The 16,579-nt window shown below is 34.6% G+C and overlaps 2 protein-coding genes across 6 annotated transcripts in view; one reads left to right on the forward strand and one right to left on the reverse strand.

The window, feature by feature from the left end:
- LOC149529600 (uncharacterized) overlaps positions 1 to 16,579 on the reverse strand; it is a 168,152-nt gene that overhangs the window by 110,361 nt on the left and 41,212 nt on the right. Inside the window, exon 6 of one of the 5 annotated variants that reach the window (XM_089810430.1) lies at positions 8,640 to 10,184. The exons of the other annotated variants lie outside the window; for them this stretch is intronic. The gene's annotated coding sequence lies outside the window, so the exon portion shown is untranslated. Of the gene's footprint in view, positions 1 to 8,639; positions 10,185 to 16,579 lie in introns of those variants that run through there. 5 annotated transcript variants of the gene reach the window in all.
- Positions 2,134 to 5,571, forward strand: LOC149529602 (uncharacterized). Its single transcript, XM_089810592.1, has 5 exons — positions 2,134 to 3,111; positions 3,277 to 3,575; positions 3,691 to 4,088; positions 4,207 to 4,743; positions 4,850 to 5,571. Exons 1-4 carry the CDS (start codon positions 2,372 to 2,374, stop codon positions 4,477 to 4,479), a joined length of 1,710 nt encoding a protein of 569 aa, XP_089666718.1. The 5' UTR covers positions 2,134 to 2,371; the 3' UTR covers positions 4,480 to 4,743; positions 4,850 to 5,571.

Genomic DNA, 16,579 nt, shown 5'->3' on the forward strand with positions numbered 1-16,579 from the left:
AAGAAAAGGAAGAATATAGTTCTTATATATTTCTTGAGGACAATATGAACATACATGAAGAAGAAAATCAATCTAGTAAGGATTACAAAATCACTTCAGATCTTTTATACGGTGAAATAATAGAGAATCATGACAGAGTATTTTGTGAAGATGAAGTAGAAGAACATGTGGCATATCAGCATGAGAAAATGTCGGAATAAGGATCTCATGAAAATATTCCTGAGTACTCTATGTTCTCGAGTCCATTGTTTGAAGAAGATTTTTTATATCAGCACTATGATAGCATTTCTAAGGATAATTCTGAAAATAATGGAAATCGTGGCATATGTGGAGAAAAATATTCAAAGGAAGAGCCATTTTATGATCAATCTTTGCATTTAAAACGTGAAGATGAGATGCAATCAAATAAGGAGGATGTGTTGCAAATTAGTCCTGAAAGATTTTCAAATATCTCAATTGATCAAATTCTTGACAAAACAGAAGTAATAATGCTTGAATGTGGATTATATTCAAAATCCTCTTGTGAAGAGAATTGTTCGGAATGTGGGGCATATTGTGTGCAAAAGGAAAATCAAACAAAGGTGACTCATTCTGATGCAAGTATGACTAATTACATACCTACGAACCTTCCATTCAGCAAAGATCACAATACACTTAATGACTTCTCAATAGCAAAACAAAAGTCAAATGCCAAGGATTACATTCATAAAGAAGAGATAGTAAGGATTGCCCTTGAGGATGCTAATTTAATACAGGTATGAAGCATGAGTAGTATACCAAGGTAAGTACTCTTGAAGACTCTGCGATAATGTTTGTTAAAAATATGCTTAGGGAAATTCTTTCAAGTTTTCATCACAATTCTTTTGAGGACTTCTCTTTTATGTATACTAATGAAATTAATGAAGTCAGATATTGGATGTTTGATGATGAAATATATTTCTTCTCAAATGACCCTATTAGTAAGACAAATGTAAATTCTGATTTTGAACAAGAAAAGCACGTCATGTAATGATTGTTTTTTAGTTATTAATGAATCAGATTTTATTGATGAAGGATATCATATCATATCCAGGACTTCCAAGGAGTTACAAGATCAAAATCGGGTGTTTGATAGAGGGAAGAGTGAGAGTTCATTATTGGGGGGCCTGGGGCCACCCAATTTCACCTTGTATCATGCTAAGCATGGATGCTCGGTCTGCTCCTCCAGAGATAGCTGGAATCTCATTATGCCCGCAAGGGGCATATGTCCCCAACAAGAGCCACTAATGGAGCCTAAAATTTCCAATCTCCATTTTTTATCTTGAAGAGTAAGCAAATATGATAAGTTGGTGTTGTTGATGACTAGAGGGAAAGGAGTAGTTCTAAGATTGCAAAATCTCAATAGAAGTTACCATATTTTATATTCAAGTGGAGGTAGTTTTGGTGTTGTTTACTATGCAGAACTTCGGGGAGAGATGGCAGCCATAAGTAGAATGGATATGCTGGTCACAAAGGAGTTCTTACCTGAATTGAAGGTTCTTACACATGTTCATCACGTGAGCCTGAGGTCGGAGGTGCATCATCAATCTGGCCTTCACATCTACTTGGAACATTTGGAAAGGTCTCTCCTAGGGTGGATGTATATGCATTGGGTGTTGTTCTTTATAAAGTGGTTTCAACCATAGATGTGAGTATCGCCGATTAATCGGCGATACGAGATAAAATCGCGATTTTTTGGGACCGGCGATTTAGTCGCCCCAAAAATCGCGATTTTTTTTTGCAGATTTTCTCCAAAAAATCGCAGATTAATCGCCTAAAAAATCGCCTAAAAATCGCGATTTTTTTGCAAAAAATCGCTCGCGCCCGGCAGTCACATAAAGTGACGAAAAAACACGTTTTTTTCATTATGTTTTTACATTGCTTAGGGTGTTTTGGAGAGGAGAGGATAGAGAAGGAGTTCTTGGCAAGAAATAGGCAGAATCAAGTGCATTTGGAGGCCTTTTGATTCGATTTCTTCGTTACTAGGTAAGTGATTTGAATCTTTGTTTTTTGTTTTTGCAAGAGATTGTATTTTTTTTCTTGCATGTAAATGGATAAAAATACATTCCTAATTAGTTAGGAATGCATTTGATGAATGTAAGCAAGATTAAATGCATTCATTTGCATTTTTTTCCATTCTAGATCGAATTTATGCTAAAAATTTGCCCTTTCTAAAAAAATTTGAAACCCTAGCAGCTAGTTTGTTTGAATGTTATTTGGATTTCAATTTATTGGTGCTGTTATTGGAATGTTGCTTGAATTCTTTGTTTAACTGTTAATTTTGATCTTGTTATAATTTATTTATAGTTTTTTTTAAAAATTTGTATGTGTAGGCAGCCCGCAGCAGTTTTAAATGGCAGACAAATGGCCATTGACTCCATGCCCCTCAGGCTACATTGGCACCAGGCCAAAGAATGCGAGAGATCAAGCATGGAAATATGCCTATGAAGCACCTGATGAACCAACCAAAGTGATTTGCATTCGATGTGAAAAAGTAATATCCGGGGGCATTTACCGGTTCAAATATCACATCGCAGGGATCTCAAAACATGATACAAATCCTTGTGAGAATACAACAGAAGAAATAAAAAGGTTTGCAAATGCCTTGCTCGCAGCTGGAGAGCAAAAAAAATTGCAAAGAGAGCGGAATAAATTGCATGTCAGGGCAGCCATAGCAGAGACCCAGGGCAGTTTCGTTGATGTTCAGGAGGAGGAGGCAGCCATTGAGAGCATGGCTGGCTCTTATCGTGGGCCGCGTGTCCGCAAACAGGGTGTTTTTTCTTTCACGAGTTCCACTCCCACTCCCACTCCTAGACCTCCTAGCACTTCCGCACCATCAGGATCAGCAGGTGCTTCTGGGATAGGGAGCTATTTTGTGACGAGGCACACACCTGGTGCACAACCTTCATTAGAGGCCACTAGATGGAATAAGGAGGTCCATGACCAGTTGGACAATGCACTAGCAGATTTCTGGGTTTTCAACAACCTTCCTATTAGTGTTGTTGACAGTCCCTATTGGGAGGCTTTGGCCACAGGGTTGACAGTTGCAGGAAAGGGGTACAAGTCCCCTTCTCGTTTTGTGTTGGGTGGCAGGTAAGCGAATAATTTTATTACACTCGATTTCCTTTTAATTTTTAACTTTTTACTTAGTTCTAAATTTTAATTAATTTATCTAGAAATTAGAATGTTGATTACTAAAGTCTAAATCAATTTTAAATTACTAAGAATCTAAGACATAACTAAATTTTGTTTTTGTAGGCTTATTGGAAATGCTGTTGAGAGGGCCAAAGCATTTGTTGAGGAACAGAAACAAGAATGGACAAAATTTGGTTGCACCATTCTTTCTGACGGGTGGACGGATGGGAAGAGCAGGACCATAATTAATTTTTTGGCCTGCTGTAATGATAATGTGGTGTTCCTGAAATCAATCGATGCCTCCAACAAGGTAAAAAATGCTCAGACATTAGCATTGATGTTGGAGAATATGGTCTTAGAGATTGGCATTGAAAATGTGGTGCAAATCATCACAGACAATGCTGCTGCATATGTATCAGCAGGTAAACCGTAATTTTATGTTGCATGTGCATTGTGAATTTCACAACAAGAATTTTTAATAGTTTGATATATTTGAAAAGTTGGAAACTAATTAGTATTTGCTTTTACAATTGGCAGGAAAACTCCTACAGCAGAGGCACCCCACTCTCTCTTGGACCCCGTGTGCAGCACATGTCCTTGACCTTCTTTTGGAGGACATGGGCAAACTTGAGTGGGTCACTCCAATTGTGGAGGATGCAAGGCAGGTGACAAAATACATATACAATCACCCATGGGTCCTTAGCCTGATGAGAGAGCACACTGATGGCAAAGAAATTGTCAAGCCTGCCGTCACAAGGTTTGCAACGATTTTTTTGACATTGCAAAGCATTCTCGATAATTTGGCTTCTTTGAAGCAAATGTTTGTTTCCAAAAAATGGCTTGCTTCCACATTTTCAAAGAAGAGTGAAGGAGAGAATGTTGTGCGGATTGTGTTTGATAAATATTTTGAAGATAAGGCTGATGAAATAGTAAAGGTAACTACAAAACTTTAAGTTTTAGTTTGCACTTTACAACTTTATAACATACTAAGTTTGTAACTCAAGTAAATAATAATTTTGTAACTTGTCAACTAATTTCAAATTTATATTGCAGGTGTCTAAGCCTTTAGTCGGAGTTTTGCGTTTGGTTGATGGAGACCAAACGCCAATGGGTGAACTATATGAGGCCATGGACAAGGCCAAAGAATCTGTCAAAAATTACTACAAGGGGGAAAGCATCAAATATGAACCCATTTGGCAGATCATTGATAGAAGGTGGAATAATCAGCTTCACCAACCCATTCATGCAGCAGGATATTTCCTCAACCCACATTTTAGGTATACTGTAAGCTCATTCTTACTCAAATTTAAGTTAACAAAGACTTGAGTTCATTTTGCTTTCGTAGGGTGTTGGGTGTGTACTAAAATTGGAAGACTTATTTGTTTTTGGTTTTTGGTTTTAGGGCTGATGGTACATATGCAAATCCTGATGGAGAGGTCATCAGAGGCCTAAGTGAGTGCGTCGAAAAGATGGTAACCAGCGAGAAAACAAGAGATAAAATCATCGCTGAGCAGGAGATCTTCACTTCAGCAGGAGGCAAGGTGTTCTCCACTTCTCTCTGCAAGAGAGCAAGGCTTACACAAACCCCAGGTAATACATTTGCAAACTTCTGAATCTCAAATGCTAAATTAATATTTATGTTTCATTTTTTGTTGTCTATTAGTATTTTCTAACTTGTACAATTTTTGTGATGCAGTGGCTTGGTGGACCACTTGGGGTGCAAGCACTCCAAATCTTGCAAAATTTGCTCTCAGAATCCTATCACAGCCTTGTAGCGCATCACATTGTGAGCGCAACTGGAGTTTGTTTGAGGCCATCCACACAAAAAAGAGAAACAGGTTGTCCCAAAAGAGGATGAATGACATGGTCTATGTGCAATATAATCTTAAATTGCGCATGAAAAAGGCGCAACAAGATCCGCCTAGGCCAATCGATTTGGATGAGATAGATCCTTATTATGATTGGACGGCACAAGAGCAGGCTCCCTTATTTACATAGGAGGACATCTCCAATTTGGAGAGGGAGGCCGCGGAGGAGGCTGCGAAGGAGGAAGGGGGTGGAACTGGATATGACATCGATTTGGATGACATCGAGGAGGGCGATGATGAGGATGATGACATTGAGCTTACTGCAGAGGACCTTGACATCTTGCGCGCAGCGAATGTGGAGATACCGACATCTAGTTCTATAGCTACACCATCTCCTGCATTGGCACAGACACAGACACGGGCACAAACCCTGCGGGGTTCTAGTTCTAGAGCTTTACCCTCTCCCGCACTCGCTAGTAAAGTGACTGGGAAGAGGAAGATGTAGTCCTGTATTTGACATTTGTACTTATTTGTAGTCATGTTGATGTGCTTATTTGAACTCTTTACATTTGACACTTTATTTATGAGAATACTTCTCATGTGTTGTGAACTTGTTAGTTGTTAGTAATTTACAACTTGTCACTACTTACTTGTTAGTAATTTACCAATTAATAACTCTTTTTGCATTGATATATATCTAAACATGATTGTTTCTTATGTATTGTTAGTAATTAAGTCATTAGATGCAAAAAAACATTGAATTCTGTAAAAAAATCGCATTTTTTTATTAAAATTTAGTGGTTTTTTAGTTCCCGATTTTTTCCCCGATTTTTTTCCGATTTTTCCCGATTAAACTTTTTCAGGCCTAGGCGATTAATCTCCTCAGGCGATTTTTACATCTATGGTTTCAACCAATGGCACACTATTATGAATATGATTGAGAAATTAAATATGGAGGATTTCTTAGCATGAAACATTGATGAGTGACAAACCATTAAAGTGCAGCCTTAGAGCAATGAAGGTTACTGTCAAAGCCATGTTACAAAGATGCAGAGATGAGTGTATTGACAAAACAATGCGTACTTTACAATCATAACTGTCAAATTGTTAGATGCCGAAATGCAAAAATAAGGGAGGTATTTGATGATCTAAGACTTATTGCAGCATACATATAGTTGAAGAATGAATAAGAGAGAAATTGCAATCATACAATTGAAGCAGTAATCAATGTATTTGCATATTGAAATACTGAAAAGACTCAAGTGTCTTCAACAAAGATTTGGAAGATCCATTCATTAAGGTTCTGCAATAAGAGAAATTAGTATGATGTTTCCAGATGGACAGAGGAAATACATCAGGTCTTAAAGGAGATATAGGATGAGAGACTCTCATCCAAGTCATCATATGTAAAACAAATTAGAGGAAGCCATGAGAGCTATGAATCAGCCATACCAAGCTCCAGTTTTAAAAGAAAACAATGGGCTCACATAGCCTGAAGACGATGCTACCCAGCACTCTAAATATCTTTTGCAGAAATCAATTGTCGGTTCTTACTCATGGCCAAACCTACAAGGACCCATCGCAAAGTTTAATACATGCAAAGAGCATATGACAAGTCAATAGTCGTAATAAAATAATATGCATCCCATATAGAGCCACGTCTTCAACAATTGTCTAGTGGAGTATGGGAAGAAAGATTATCAAGAGTCTCAAAAGTCAAATTTTCACCCAAAGGAAACTGAAAGGGCTCCTGAATTATTGACCATCCACCACCGATTTCAATATCTGATACGTTTTTCTTAATGTTTGTTGCAGGTTTGATAATCTCCAAAGGAAATGGCTGGAAGAGGATGCAGTATCAGTGAAAGATAATAATAAACCTACAAAACGCACAAGATATCTTCAACGCCAAATAAAGAATTTGAAATCAATTCACACACAAGATAAAGAATCACCATGGAAGCACAGAGTTCAAACCAAGCTGTCACAACGATGAAGAAAGTCTAGAGTGATGGAAACATTGCCATGCGGATCTTTGAAGCGGTAACTTTAAAATCCAACATTTATCAAAGTACCCAATTTATATTTGGGAAAAAATTTATTGGCATCGATATATCCCTATATTTGTCATATATCATCTAAGTTCATCCAAAGTTTGATTCTTAATAAACTTCCAAAGTATTCGAAGGGTACTAACAATAGTTTTCAGTTATGAAGAGTTGAGTTATTTTGATTAGGTGCCAAATGGATGTGTCTATTCACCCACACACCTTTTCATTATTTATAAATATAAGATGTAAAATCTTTCAATAGATATATAGACAATTCATATTCATATTTTAAAATTTTATATATTGAAGCACTTGTGACGTATTATATTCTCCGATTGGCCAAGAAATGAATTCTTGATCAAAGCTTGTGGATTGAATTACAGAGAATATTTATATGCGATTCTGGAATTTAAATGCAGTAGATAAATCATCTATAAGGAGTGTCTTTAATGCAATTTTATTTCTGGCATTATTATTTATTTTAAATTTTTGAGTTTTAAATTATTATTAACTTGTGTCCTTTATAAATGTTTTTATAATTAATTTCTATAAATATTTTAATATCGGATAAGTGGACTGAGTCATTATTGCATTTTAAATTTGATAAACATAGTTATTGTGAAATATTTTATTGTTTCCATATTTATGTCTAGTTTGTCTTTGCAGGAGTTAAAGTGCATATCAGACTAGTTTAAAATTGCGCTCATATAATTGATCCGTCGCGTCTGAATTGTTAAAATTGTTTATAGTTTAAATATATTGAATTTTATAAATTTGTACATTTCAACTAATAATATTGACTCTGATTGCCCATTTAATTAAGCACTGGTCTTTTACTCTTGATTCATAATCCATATGCTGCCAATTGTTTCATTTCTTTCCTTTGAGGAATTAATATATTCATCTGTTGCATTAATCTATAATTATTCTTTATTTAAAACATTATCACATTTATACAATCATTTACTTTTGTTCTATTCTCATAAATTGCAAGGTTGAAGTTTTCTATAACACTTGCCGTTTTGGGAAACTTTCACTATATTCGCGTTCTAACCAATCTGCTTTGAGCATCTTGCATTTAAGGTTGTTGTCCAAGATTAGGTACACTTGCCTTGGTTTTGTAGAGCTAGAAGTGCAGGGAACTTGGACCGCATTGTTCAGTTCCGTCAAGTTGGCCTTAATTGGTTGATATCCCAACATCAAGCAGGCAAAGCTCGTAGTATTTCAATCGGCGATTTTGTGAACCAACACACAGTTCATAAAATAGGCCAAATTTGCACTTTCTGAAAAGTGCTTGTCGAGGTGCTCGATTGGTCGGAGTTGCTCTTGCAGAGGCAATTTTCCGACAAAATAACACTTTGTCACTTTTGGTTTTGGAGGACTGCAAGCAACCACTCTAATACCACTATAAGAACCCTTGCTGGTTTTAACTTTGACAAACACGAGTTTCCTTTACTATTTAGATGTTTAACATTTTGTCAAACACTTTGCATGCAAGCTTTTCTTGCTATAATTTATTTTCAAATTGTGTTTGGGTTGCATGTGAAGCTTTTGCAATGTGAACGTTATATAGATGAAGCAAATTGCAAGTACAATGAAATATAACTGATTAATGACAATTATGTCCTTGTTACAAATTCAATGGACTGTAATTTATTTATTTACTTTCCCAGCAGTTCAAAATATACATCCCAATGACAAGTACAATAATACTTTGCAAAGATTCATATCTGGAATGAAGAATACACCATTTATTTGTAAATCTGGGATAAATGGTGACTGTTGTGGCTAAAAATGCAGGCCTTTAGAAGGAATTTGCTACAAGAGAAACCCCACGTCGCCTCTAAAATTTAGGCCACCCAGTATGCATTCAATTGCAAAAAAAATTGACCAACAACAAATTAAATGGGCACTAAACAAGATCCAAATTTTCCAGCACAAACACTATCATGTCCCCTCTTTCGCGCTAGTTCTTTTGGCGCCTATTTAATCTATCTACAAATCCAAATAGATTAACGGCATTTCCAAAAAGGATGCCTGCCAGTGACAACGAAAGTTTGTCTTAAGTTTGTCATTTTATGTATTAAAAGAACTTTAATAAAGTTACTTTATATTTATTAAGACATTCACTTTATCAAGTGACTTAAGTGACTAGAAGACGAAACTGGTGTTTTATCCCACATCTCTTATTCCAACACTTTTTCCTCACTTCAAGGTTATAAAAAGGAGGCTCAGTCTTGGGAAAAACACAAAGAATATATATTATAAAACAAATCTAAAAAGGTTGCTTTGATGTGACTTGGTAGATTCTTGAGGACGAAAACTGTTGAGAAAAAGTGGAGCTGGACGCAAACCTGGCTGTCACATGGTGTTTCAGTACTAAGGTCTGGTTTAACACTTTGAAATTTTAAGAGATCTCAGTTCCATTACTGATTAGTGATTGAAGTCGACAGAATCTGGTAGCTCTCAGAATTTTGTTGGCACTGGAAGTTGGACAGTAAAGGAGTGAACTCCACCACTCACGGCAATAGCAGGAGTCTCCAACGTAAAAACTTTACATTATCAGCTGGTCAAATAATATTGTTTTAGGCGGCAGTTTCAGTAGGGAGAAAACATGGCAGGTATCATTGTATGGTCATTACCAATGCTTCATCCTCAGTAGGATCCGCAAGTGAATGCAATCAGACAGCAATAGAGGACAAAGACCAGAGCAGATATAAGGCACGGGATTAGGAAGTCTGCAATCACAGTCACCTTGGTAGATCAATACCATTCCCAAGAATAAACTTCAGAGTTCGGGGTGCCTGCAGAGATGGGATTTAACACTGGTTCTGGACATAGCAGCAGTACGATATCACAGGGCTGTCCTCTTGCCTATCCTGCAGAGTCTCGCGCACATACACAGTGAAGCAGTGAAGTTGAAAGCCGGATGGGTCATAGTCACAGCCGGACTTCACCCACGCAAGAGGAATGTTTTATGATGACTGGAGTCTGAACGTGAATACTGGAGGACCTTGCTGTCACAGTCGGGCCTAAAGGAGCCTTTCACATTGACCGCAGGACTGTATGGTAAATCCCACGTCGGCACTTCAATCAAGGTATGCTTTCTCTAGTTGAAGTTGGAGGAAACTGTCATCAGATCCATATGCACAGATATTGGGTTGCAACAAATCTGTATTCCATTATTAAAGGCTGTGTTATTGAAATGTTTTTGGATTGTCACGATTTCCTTGTAGTTTAATAAAATTATTGCACAACCTTTGTATTGGTCAGTCCAGTAGCATGTCTGTAATGAAATTTGCTTAAAGATTTGACTACATAACAACTGTTTGACAAAATTCCGGTTAGTCCAAGCTTTTCATTTCTGATCAATATCAGCATAGCATATTACAAACACCTTCCAGCCATCGTAATTACAGAAGGAATAGACACCATATATATAATTCACTTCAATATAAGTTCAGCATTGAATTGAATAAAACTCGTAGACTTGAATGAATTAGTCCAATTTGTTTTACAACAGTGACAAATTGAATAACAAATCAAGAGGAATCACTCCTCAAGAGAAATTCTCAGCTTCGAAGCCTCACATATAATTATCAAAGGCAATAGACAAGAGATGGATAAAGCAAAGCTAGAGACTTGCTTTTATAACAATTGAAGCCAAAATCTTCTTTAATACACCAAGGACTAACAGCTTCTTCTATACACTTTTCACTTAAGTTTTCTTTTGGTTGCATATTTGATTTTGTAATAATATTAAATGATAGTCATTTACTCCAAAACTTTAATTAATTGTTTGGCATAGGCTTCCATACATGAATTACATAAATACCCTTCCAATGATGACTCAACCCTCATGTGATATTATAAAGTTAAATTATACCTTTATGACAAGCCATTTAATGATTTAATCATAATTTGACCACTAAAATAATAATAACTCCCAAAATACTTATCTTTTAATTATGTCATCTGAAAGAGAAGTTATACCTATTATTTCCCCATGAGACCGAATGCACTTTCCTAAAATAGAAAGGGTTCCTCTCAATGTTACATCCCAATTTTTGACCTAGTTTAAAATATAGCCGTCGAGGTTCACATGAAGCCAGTTGGCAGGTTAATTTGTTATAATCTAGCAAAAAAGTAAGATAGTCGTTATGATTTCAAGTGAAGATGACATGTTAGTTGATCGTTAATCACGAATTCATGGAATTGAGACGGAGCTTAACTGTTATGATTATTTATGATTAAATAATTTATAATTTAATTATGGAGAAATTCCTTGTAGGAAGCATGTCGAAGGGGTGGAAGCATTGTCAAAAAAGAATTAGGCAGAAGCATCACCATCATTGGGCAGATGGGTAGAAGATCTAGCGACTTGAAACAGGATACATCTCTGGAACCGCATGAGTTATTAATAATTAATTTAATTAAAATAATTGAGTTAAAATATAAACATATCTCAAAGGATTTTAATATATCTTTCATCATATTATTTTAATTAATATTTATAAATGTTCATATTTATAAATAATTTGGCACCATTATAATTTAATAATTAATAAAGTAATGTTGCTTGTACGTATAAGATTTTAATAACGTTCGAATTATAATAACATTTCAATTATTATTTTCGAATTACAACCTTCCAACTTTATTCTTTTCAATTTAATATTCTTTGCTCTTAGATGATAACACTTGGCATAGCTAATCGATTAATATTTTGGCAATTTGAATTGTTTTACAATCTTTCTCCAACCTTTTTATTTTACCTTTTAATTTGAAATTTTTTATCTATTCGAATGGTCATCTTGGGAATTCGAACAGCTTTCTTTATAAGTGAAGGTAGCCAATTAGACATAGACGGCCATTATTTAGAATACCATTGATTGTATTGGAGACAACTCTCTTCTTCATATTGCAATTTACCTCTACCTTACATTTGCCGGAAGCTTTGCAAGCCAAGTTAATCTCAGAATAATTTCAGCATTCATATCTGGCCCTTTTCGAACTGAATCTTTTTCCCTTCTTCACTGTCAACAAGAACTTAGCAATGGAGACCATGGAAGTTCTTCTATTCAGGCCACAGGAGGAAGAAACACCCTGCTACAGGTCACACTTTTTGCACCCAAATCCCTGCGGTATAGCAAATACTATTACCTTGCTGTAGCTGTCCAATAGAAGTCGGATTCAAGCCTCAGATTTGCAGGAGGGCAGGAACAAATGAAACCCAGGTCATGAGTTCTAATAATAATATATTCTTGTTTTATTTTCCTAGGATGAGCCGACTAAAAAAAAAGATCTTATTTTCAAAAAAAGAATACCATAGAAGCAATATAAATCATGAATCGAGTTTATTGAGTTTAATGGCTATCTTCAGCTGATACATAATGATAGGGTTGAAAATGAATTAAATAAGTTCTTTTTTTTTTTAAATTCCTTTCTCTATGTTTAAGTATCCATCCTTAGCCAGCTAGGCATGTTAAATAGAGATCAAATTATAATACCAGCTGTTTGTATTTTGAAAAGTTTATGAGATCATTCACCCAGTATCTCTGAGCATACATATATATATATATATATCATTTGTGAAATTCTTTTGGTAGTTGTATTAAACTTGATTGAATACGTAAATCCACATCAATGCACATGTTTTTATAAAACTTCCAAACATATTCAAAGTATTTGTAACACCGAGGAATTCACTGGCAGAGAAGCCATGAAAAAGGTGAAGAGGTGGAGTTATTCTGCAAGAACGCAGTAGAGAAATCAATTATAATTAAATTAATTAAACATTTAATTTTGAAATCTTTAAAGAATGTAATTATGTAAATGCAAAATGTGAAATGATGGATGTATATAGTCTTCTTGGATAGTTGATAGAGCTATTTGCTCTAAGAATTCCGACTACGTGGAACTCACCCGGCTGTGTAGCCAAGAAATGGGTGATGAGGTGTGAGAAAGGAATCATCAATAAAATGAATCAGTATCAATTATGACATTTCAATAATTATCATTTAATATGAATTAATTAATAGCTCATGCATATTCCTGTTATTGTGATCTCTTGCTACCAAGTTGTATGGTGAGTTAATTACCAAGAAGCCCAGTAGATGGCAAGATGACCCCTGCCTATTCCGGCTAGGGAGGGCCTATCTCGTTAGAGATTATGTGGGGATAGAATTGTGGTCCGAGGTTGGGTGGTTAAGCCCCTAACAATGTTTCACCTCTTCCCAAGAATGTCAGTCGTACGTCAGATAGAGATAAGCTATGGAAACAATTGTTATTGGAAACAGGTAATATCACTTTTATTTATGAGGAGGTAAGGTTAAATTGAGTTATATCATTGTTACTGTTATTTACATCTAGATCTAAGAAATAGATTCGTGGAATGCTTTCATTGATATGATTATCAAATATGAGTATAATTCTAATCTTGAGATTTTGTCACAGTTAACTAATCGGAAGGAAAGGAATCTAAAGCCCTAATTGATTGAGAAATGACTGGAACCCTAAATGATACAGTGGTATTGGAAGCCCTAATTGAATCTGTGGTATTGGAAGCCCTAATTGAATCCGTGGTTGTGGAAGCCCTAAGTGAGATAGCGGTATCATAAGCCCTAAATGTACCGAAAGCAAACAATGCCCTAATTGATATAGTGATATGCGATGCCCTAATTTTACATTATGGTATTTAATAATAATCATCAATTGATTTTGGTTTAACAATATTGGATAGAAGTCATTTTTGCGGTATTGTTATAGAGGTATTTGTGGACTAACCTGGGTGGTTGCACAAGTATCCCTAGTTGATTTCAATCTCAGTTTTCCGAGGTATGTAGTTTTCAATTTCTATAATAAATACATTTGATGGTACTTCAATTTTTTTAAGTTAAGAAATTTTGTCTAATTGTTTTTAATGGCAAATCTTATTCACATGAACATGAATGATATAATTGTCTTCTTATGAAATGAAGTAAAAACTATATTTCTTTGAGTATGGTATTTGTTAATTCAAACCTGGGAAATCGGAATGTTACACTCGATCATTACCAAACTTGCCATAAATAGCAGGTGCATGAAACTAAGCCCAAACGAAGTCCAACCTAAGTCAAACAAAGACCAAACTGGAACATACTGAATTATCAAGAAGACAAGATCCTCCTATGGCCAAGCCTCTACCTCGAAAGACCCTCTATCCACAAGAATTAGCCTACGAGGATCACAATAAATAATAGGCTAATCCCTCAAACTCTGATAATGGCAAAATGGGGACATGACAATTTCTAGATAATTTGAAGTGCATAGTGCATAATGTCTTTCACGTGTCTCAAATCAAAAGGCATCGAGAAATAATGTGAAACATTGTGTGGAGTTTCTCCCTATTAGAATAAGGGAAACTGAATTTGGTACCTAAGACTTATGTCACAAGATTCGAGTTCATGTTTGTGTTCAACAACAATCAAATTCAAATAAAGTTCGCCAAGGCAAAATAATCATAAAAACATTCATCTTTAAATTTGCCTAATAGATATTAGATTTTTTCAATTATAGATGATATCCACACAATTATTAAATAATTAAGCATCACTAGACATATTTAAACTTTTATAAATATATACATATTTATAGTCTAAAATAGGAAATTAATTTAAAATATTAAATACATCATATATTATATATATAATATATAATAAACAAAAAAACTATAGAATTTCAATTCATTTTTTTATATATTATAATGAATTATCTTTAAAGTTTGAACACATTCTATTACTAAATTAAAATATTGAATGAATGAATGAAGGAATTTTAATCGTGTCCACGAGACCAATGGTCTAAGCGACCAAGAATCTAATCCTAAATCATATTCATGTTCTTCATAATGTCAGCTCTTTGGTTGTGGATCTTTATCGGGAGAGTGGCAATAGTGTGAATCTTTGCTTCTTGGAATATTTGATTTAGACAACCTTCCGTCAAGATGTTCTCATATTGACCACGGATATCTTGGTAAGCAGCAATTCAAAGATAAAAGTGTCATTCAATCTCCTCTACCCCTCTGCTGCAAAAAGTACACACTTTCTTCACAAACTTCTTTGGGAGCATCCATCTACTTATCTTCCATCTTAGATGATGAAACCTAATTCTTAGTTGTGCCACTAGCTATCTACCTTAACGTTTAATTGCCACCCACAAGTAGTCTTTTTTTTTATGGTCCAAAGTGGTATTGAACTCTTGCACATAATGGATATTTTCGACCCATTTGTTCTATCCACGTGGACACCCTTAATTTTTCTGGCACAAATCATTTTATCTCTTCAGTGTTGTTGGGACATATTTGCATGTTAATATCCCATTTGCTCAGCCACTTTTTGTTTATTTCATCCACATTTTCATTCTACAGACTAGCTCCTCAGCAACCAGTTTGGGCCAGCAGTGATCACCCATTTTTTCAACTTTATTTAGATAACTAAAACAAATGGACAATCATTAAAGATTATATCGGAAACATACCCACTTCCACCAAGAGAATCTTAAATGGAACTGTTGATTTGACTTTGAGGTTACTAGTGATAAGATACTTTTGAATTCCTTCTATTTGTTTCCTTTTGTGATATGAAAGGTTATGCAATGACCCTTTTTGGGGCATTAGTATATTTTCCCATTTTCATCTGTACCACTTTGATAATCTTCCGATCTCCCCTTCTTCTCCAAAGTTGATTCAATATATATATAATTTTATTATAAGAGTCACGTCTTTTCATTATAATAATAATAATATAGTTATATTATATTTATATATTTATATTAATAAGTTTTTGATTAATCAATATAACTATATTAATTTATATTTTTTATAAGATACAAGTATTAATTATGTTATATAACATTTTATGTTTATACTAACATATTCAAATATATGTTGTTATAAATATAATATCATATTGTATTATTGTTTATATTAATTCTTGTATTATTAATATATATTATATTGATTAGTCTATTAATCAATTTATTATTTTTATCATTAGTTATTAATAATATTATATATATTCAAATGTGAATACATTATAATGTTCTTTGGTTTCATAATGTAATTATAATATTTATTATTATCTATTTATTATTATTCTTAATTATTATCATTATATAATATGTTATTCAAATATGCATATATCCTTAAATGTGGGGTCATGACAAGTCCGCCCCTCTCGAATTTGCTTGTCCTCAAGCAATAATCATTTTCACATTTGTTTCACCTTATATAGCAAAATTGACTACTAGATCCCATTCAAATTTTTACTTATAGATTACTTCATTCTATTCTATAAAGAGTTACATATGTAGTATGCATTTGAATGCAAAGTATACATATGAATGTATGAAGACACGAAGAAAACACGAAGCATACACATTGATGCATGAAGACATGAAGTAGACACGATGTAGACACATCATACATAAGTTTGATTAGATCCTAAAATTAATAATGCACAATGATTATACTTCTTCGTTAGGCTTATAACCCTACAACCACAAATTAAGCATCAATATATGCATTTA

This window comes from Cupressus sempervirens, chromosome 11 (assembly GCF_028749045.1).
Source record: "Cupressus sempervirens isolate cs-2001-9-10 chromosome 11, ASM2874904v1, whole genome shotgun sequence".
NCBI classification, from domain to species: domain Eukaryota; kingdom Viridiplantae; phylum Streptophyta; class Pinopsida; order Cupressales; family Cupressaceae; genus Cupressus; species Cupressus sempervirens.

Coding starts and splice junctions, on each gene's coding strand:
- LOC149529602 (XM_089810592.1), top strand. CDS start 2,372: ATGGCAGACAAATGGCCATTGACTCCATGCCCCTCAGGCTACATTGGC. Junction 3,112..3,276: donor CGTTTTGTGTTGGGTGGCAG/GTAAGCGAATAA, acceptor TTGTTTTTGTAG/GCTTATTGGAAATGCTGTTG. Junction 4,089..4,206: donor AGGCTGATGAAATAGTAAAG/GTAACTACAAAA, acceptor TTTATATTGCAG/GTGTCTAAGCCTTTAGTCGG.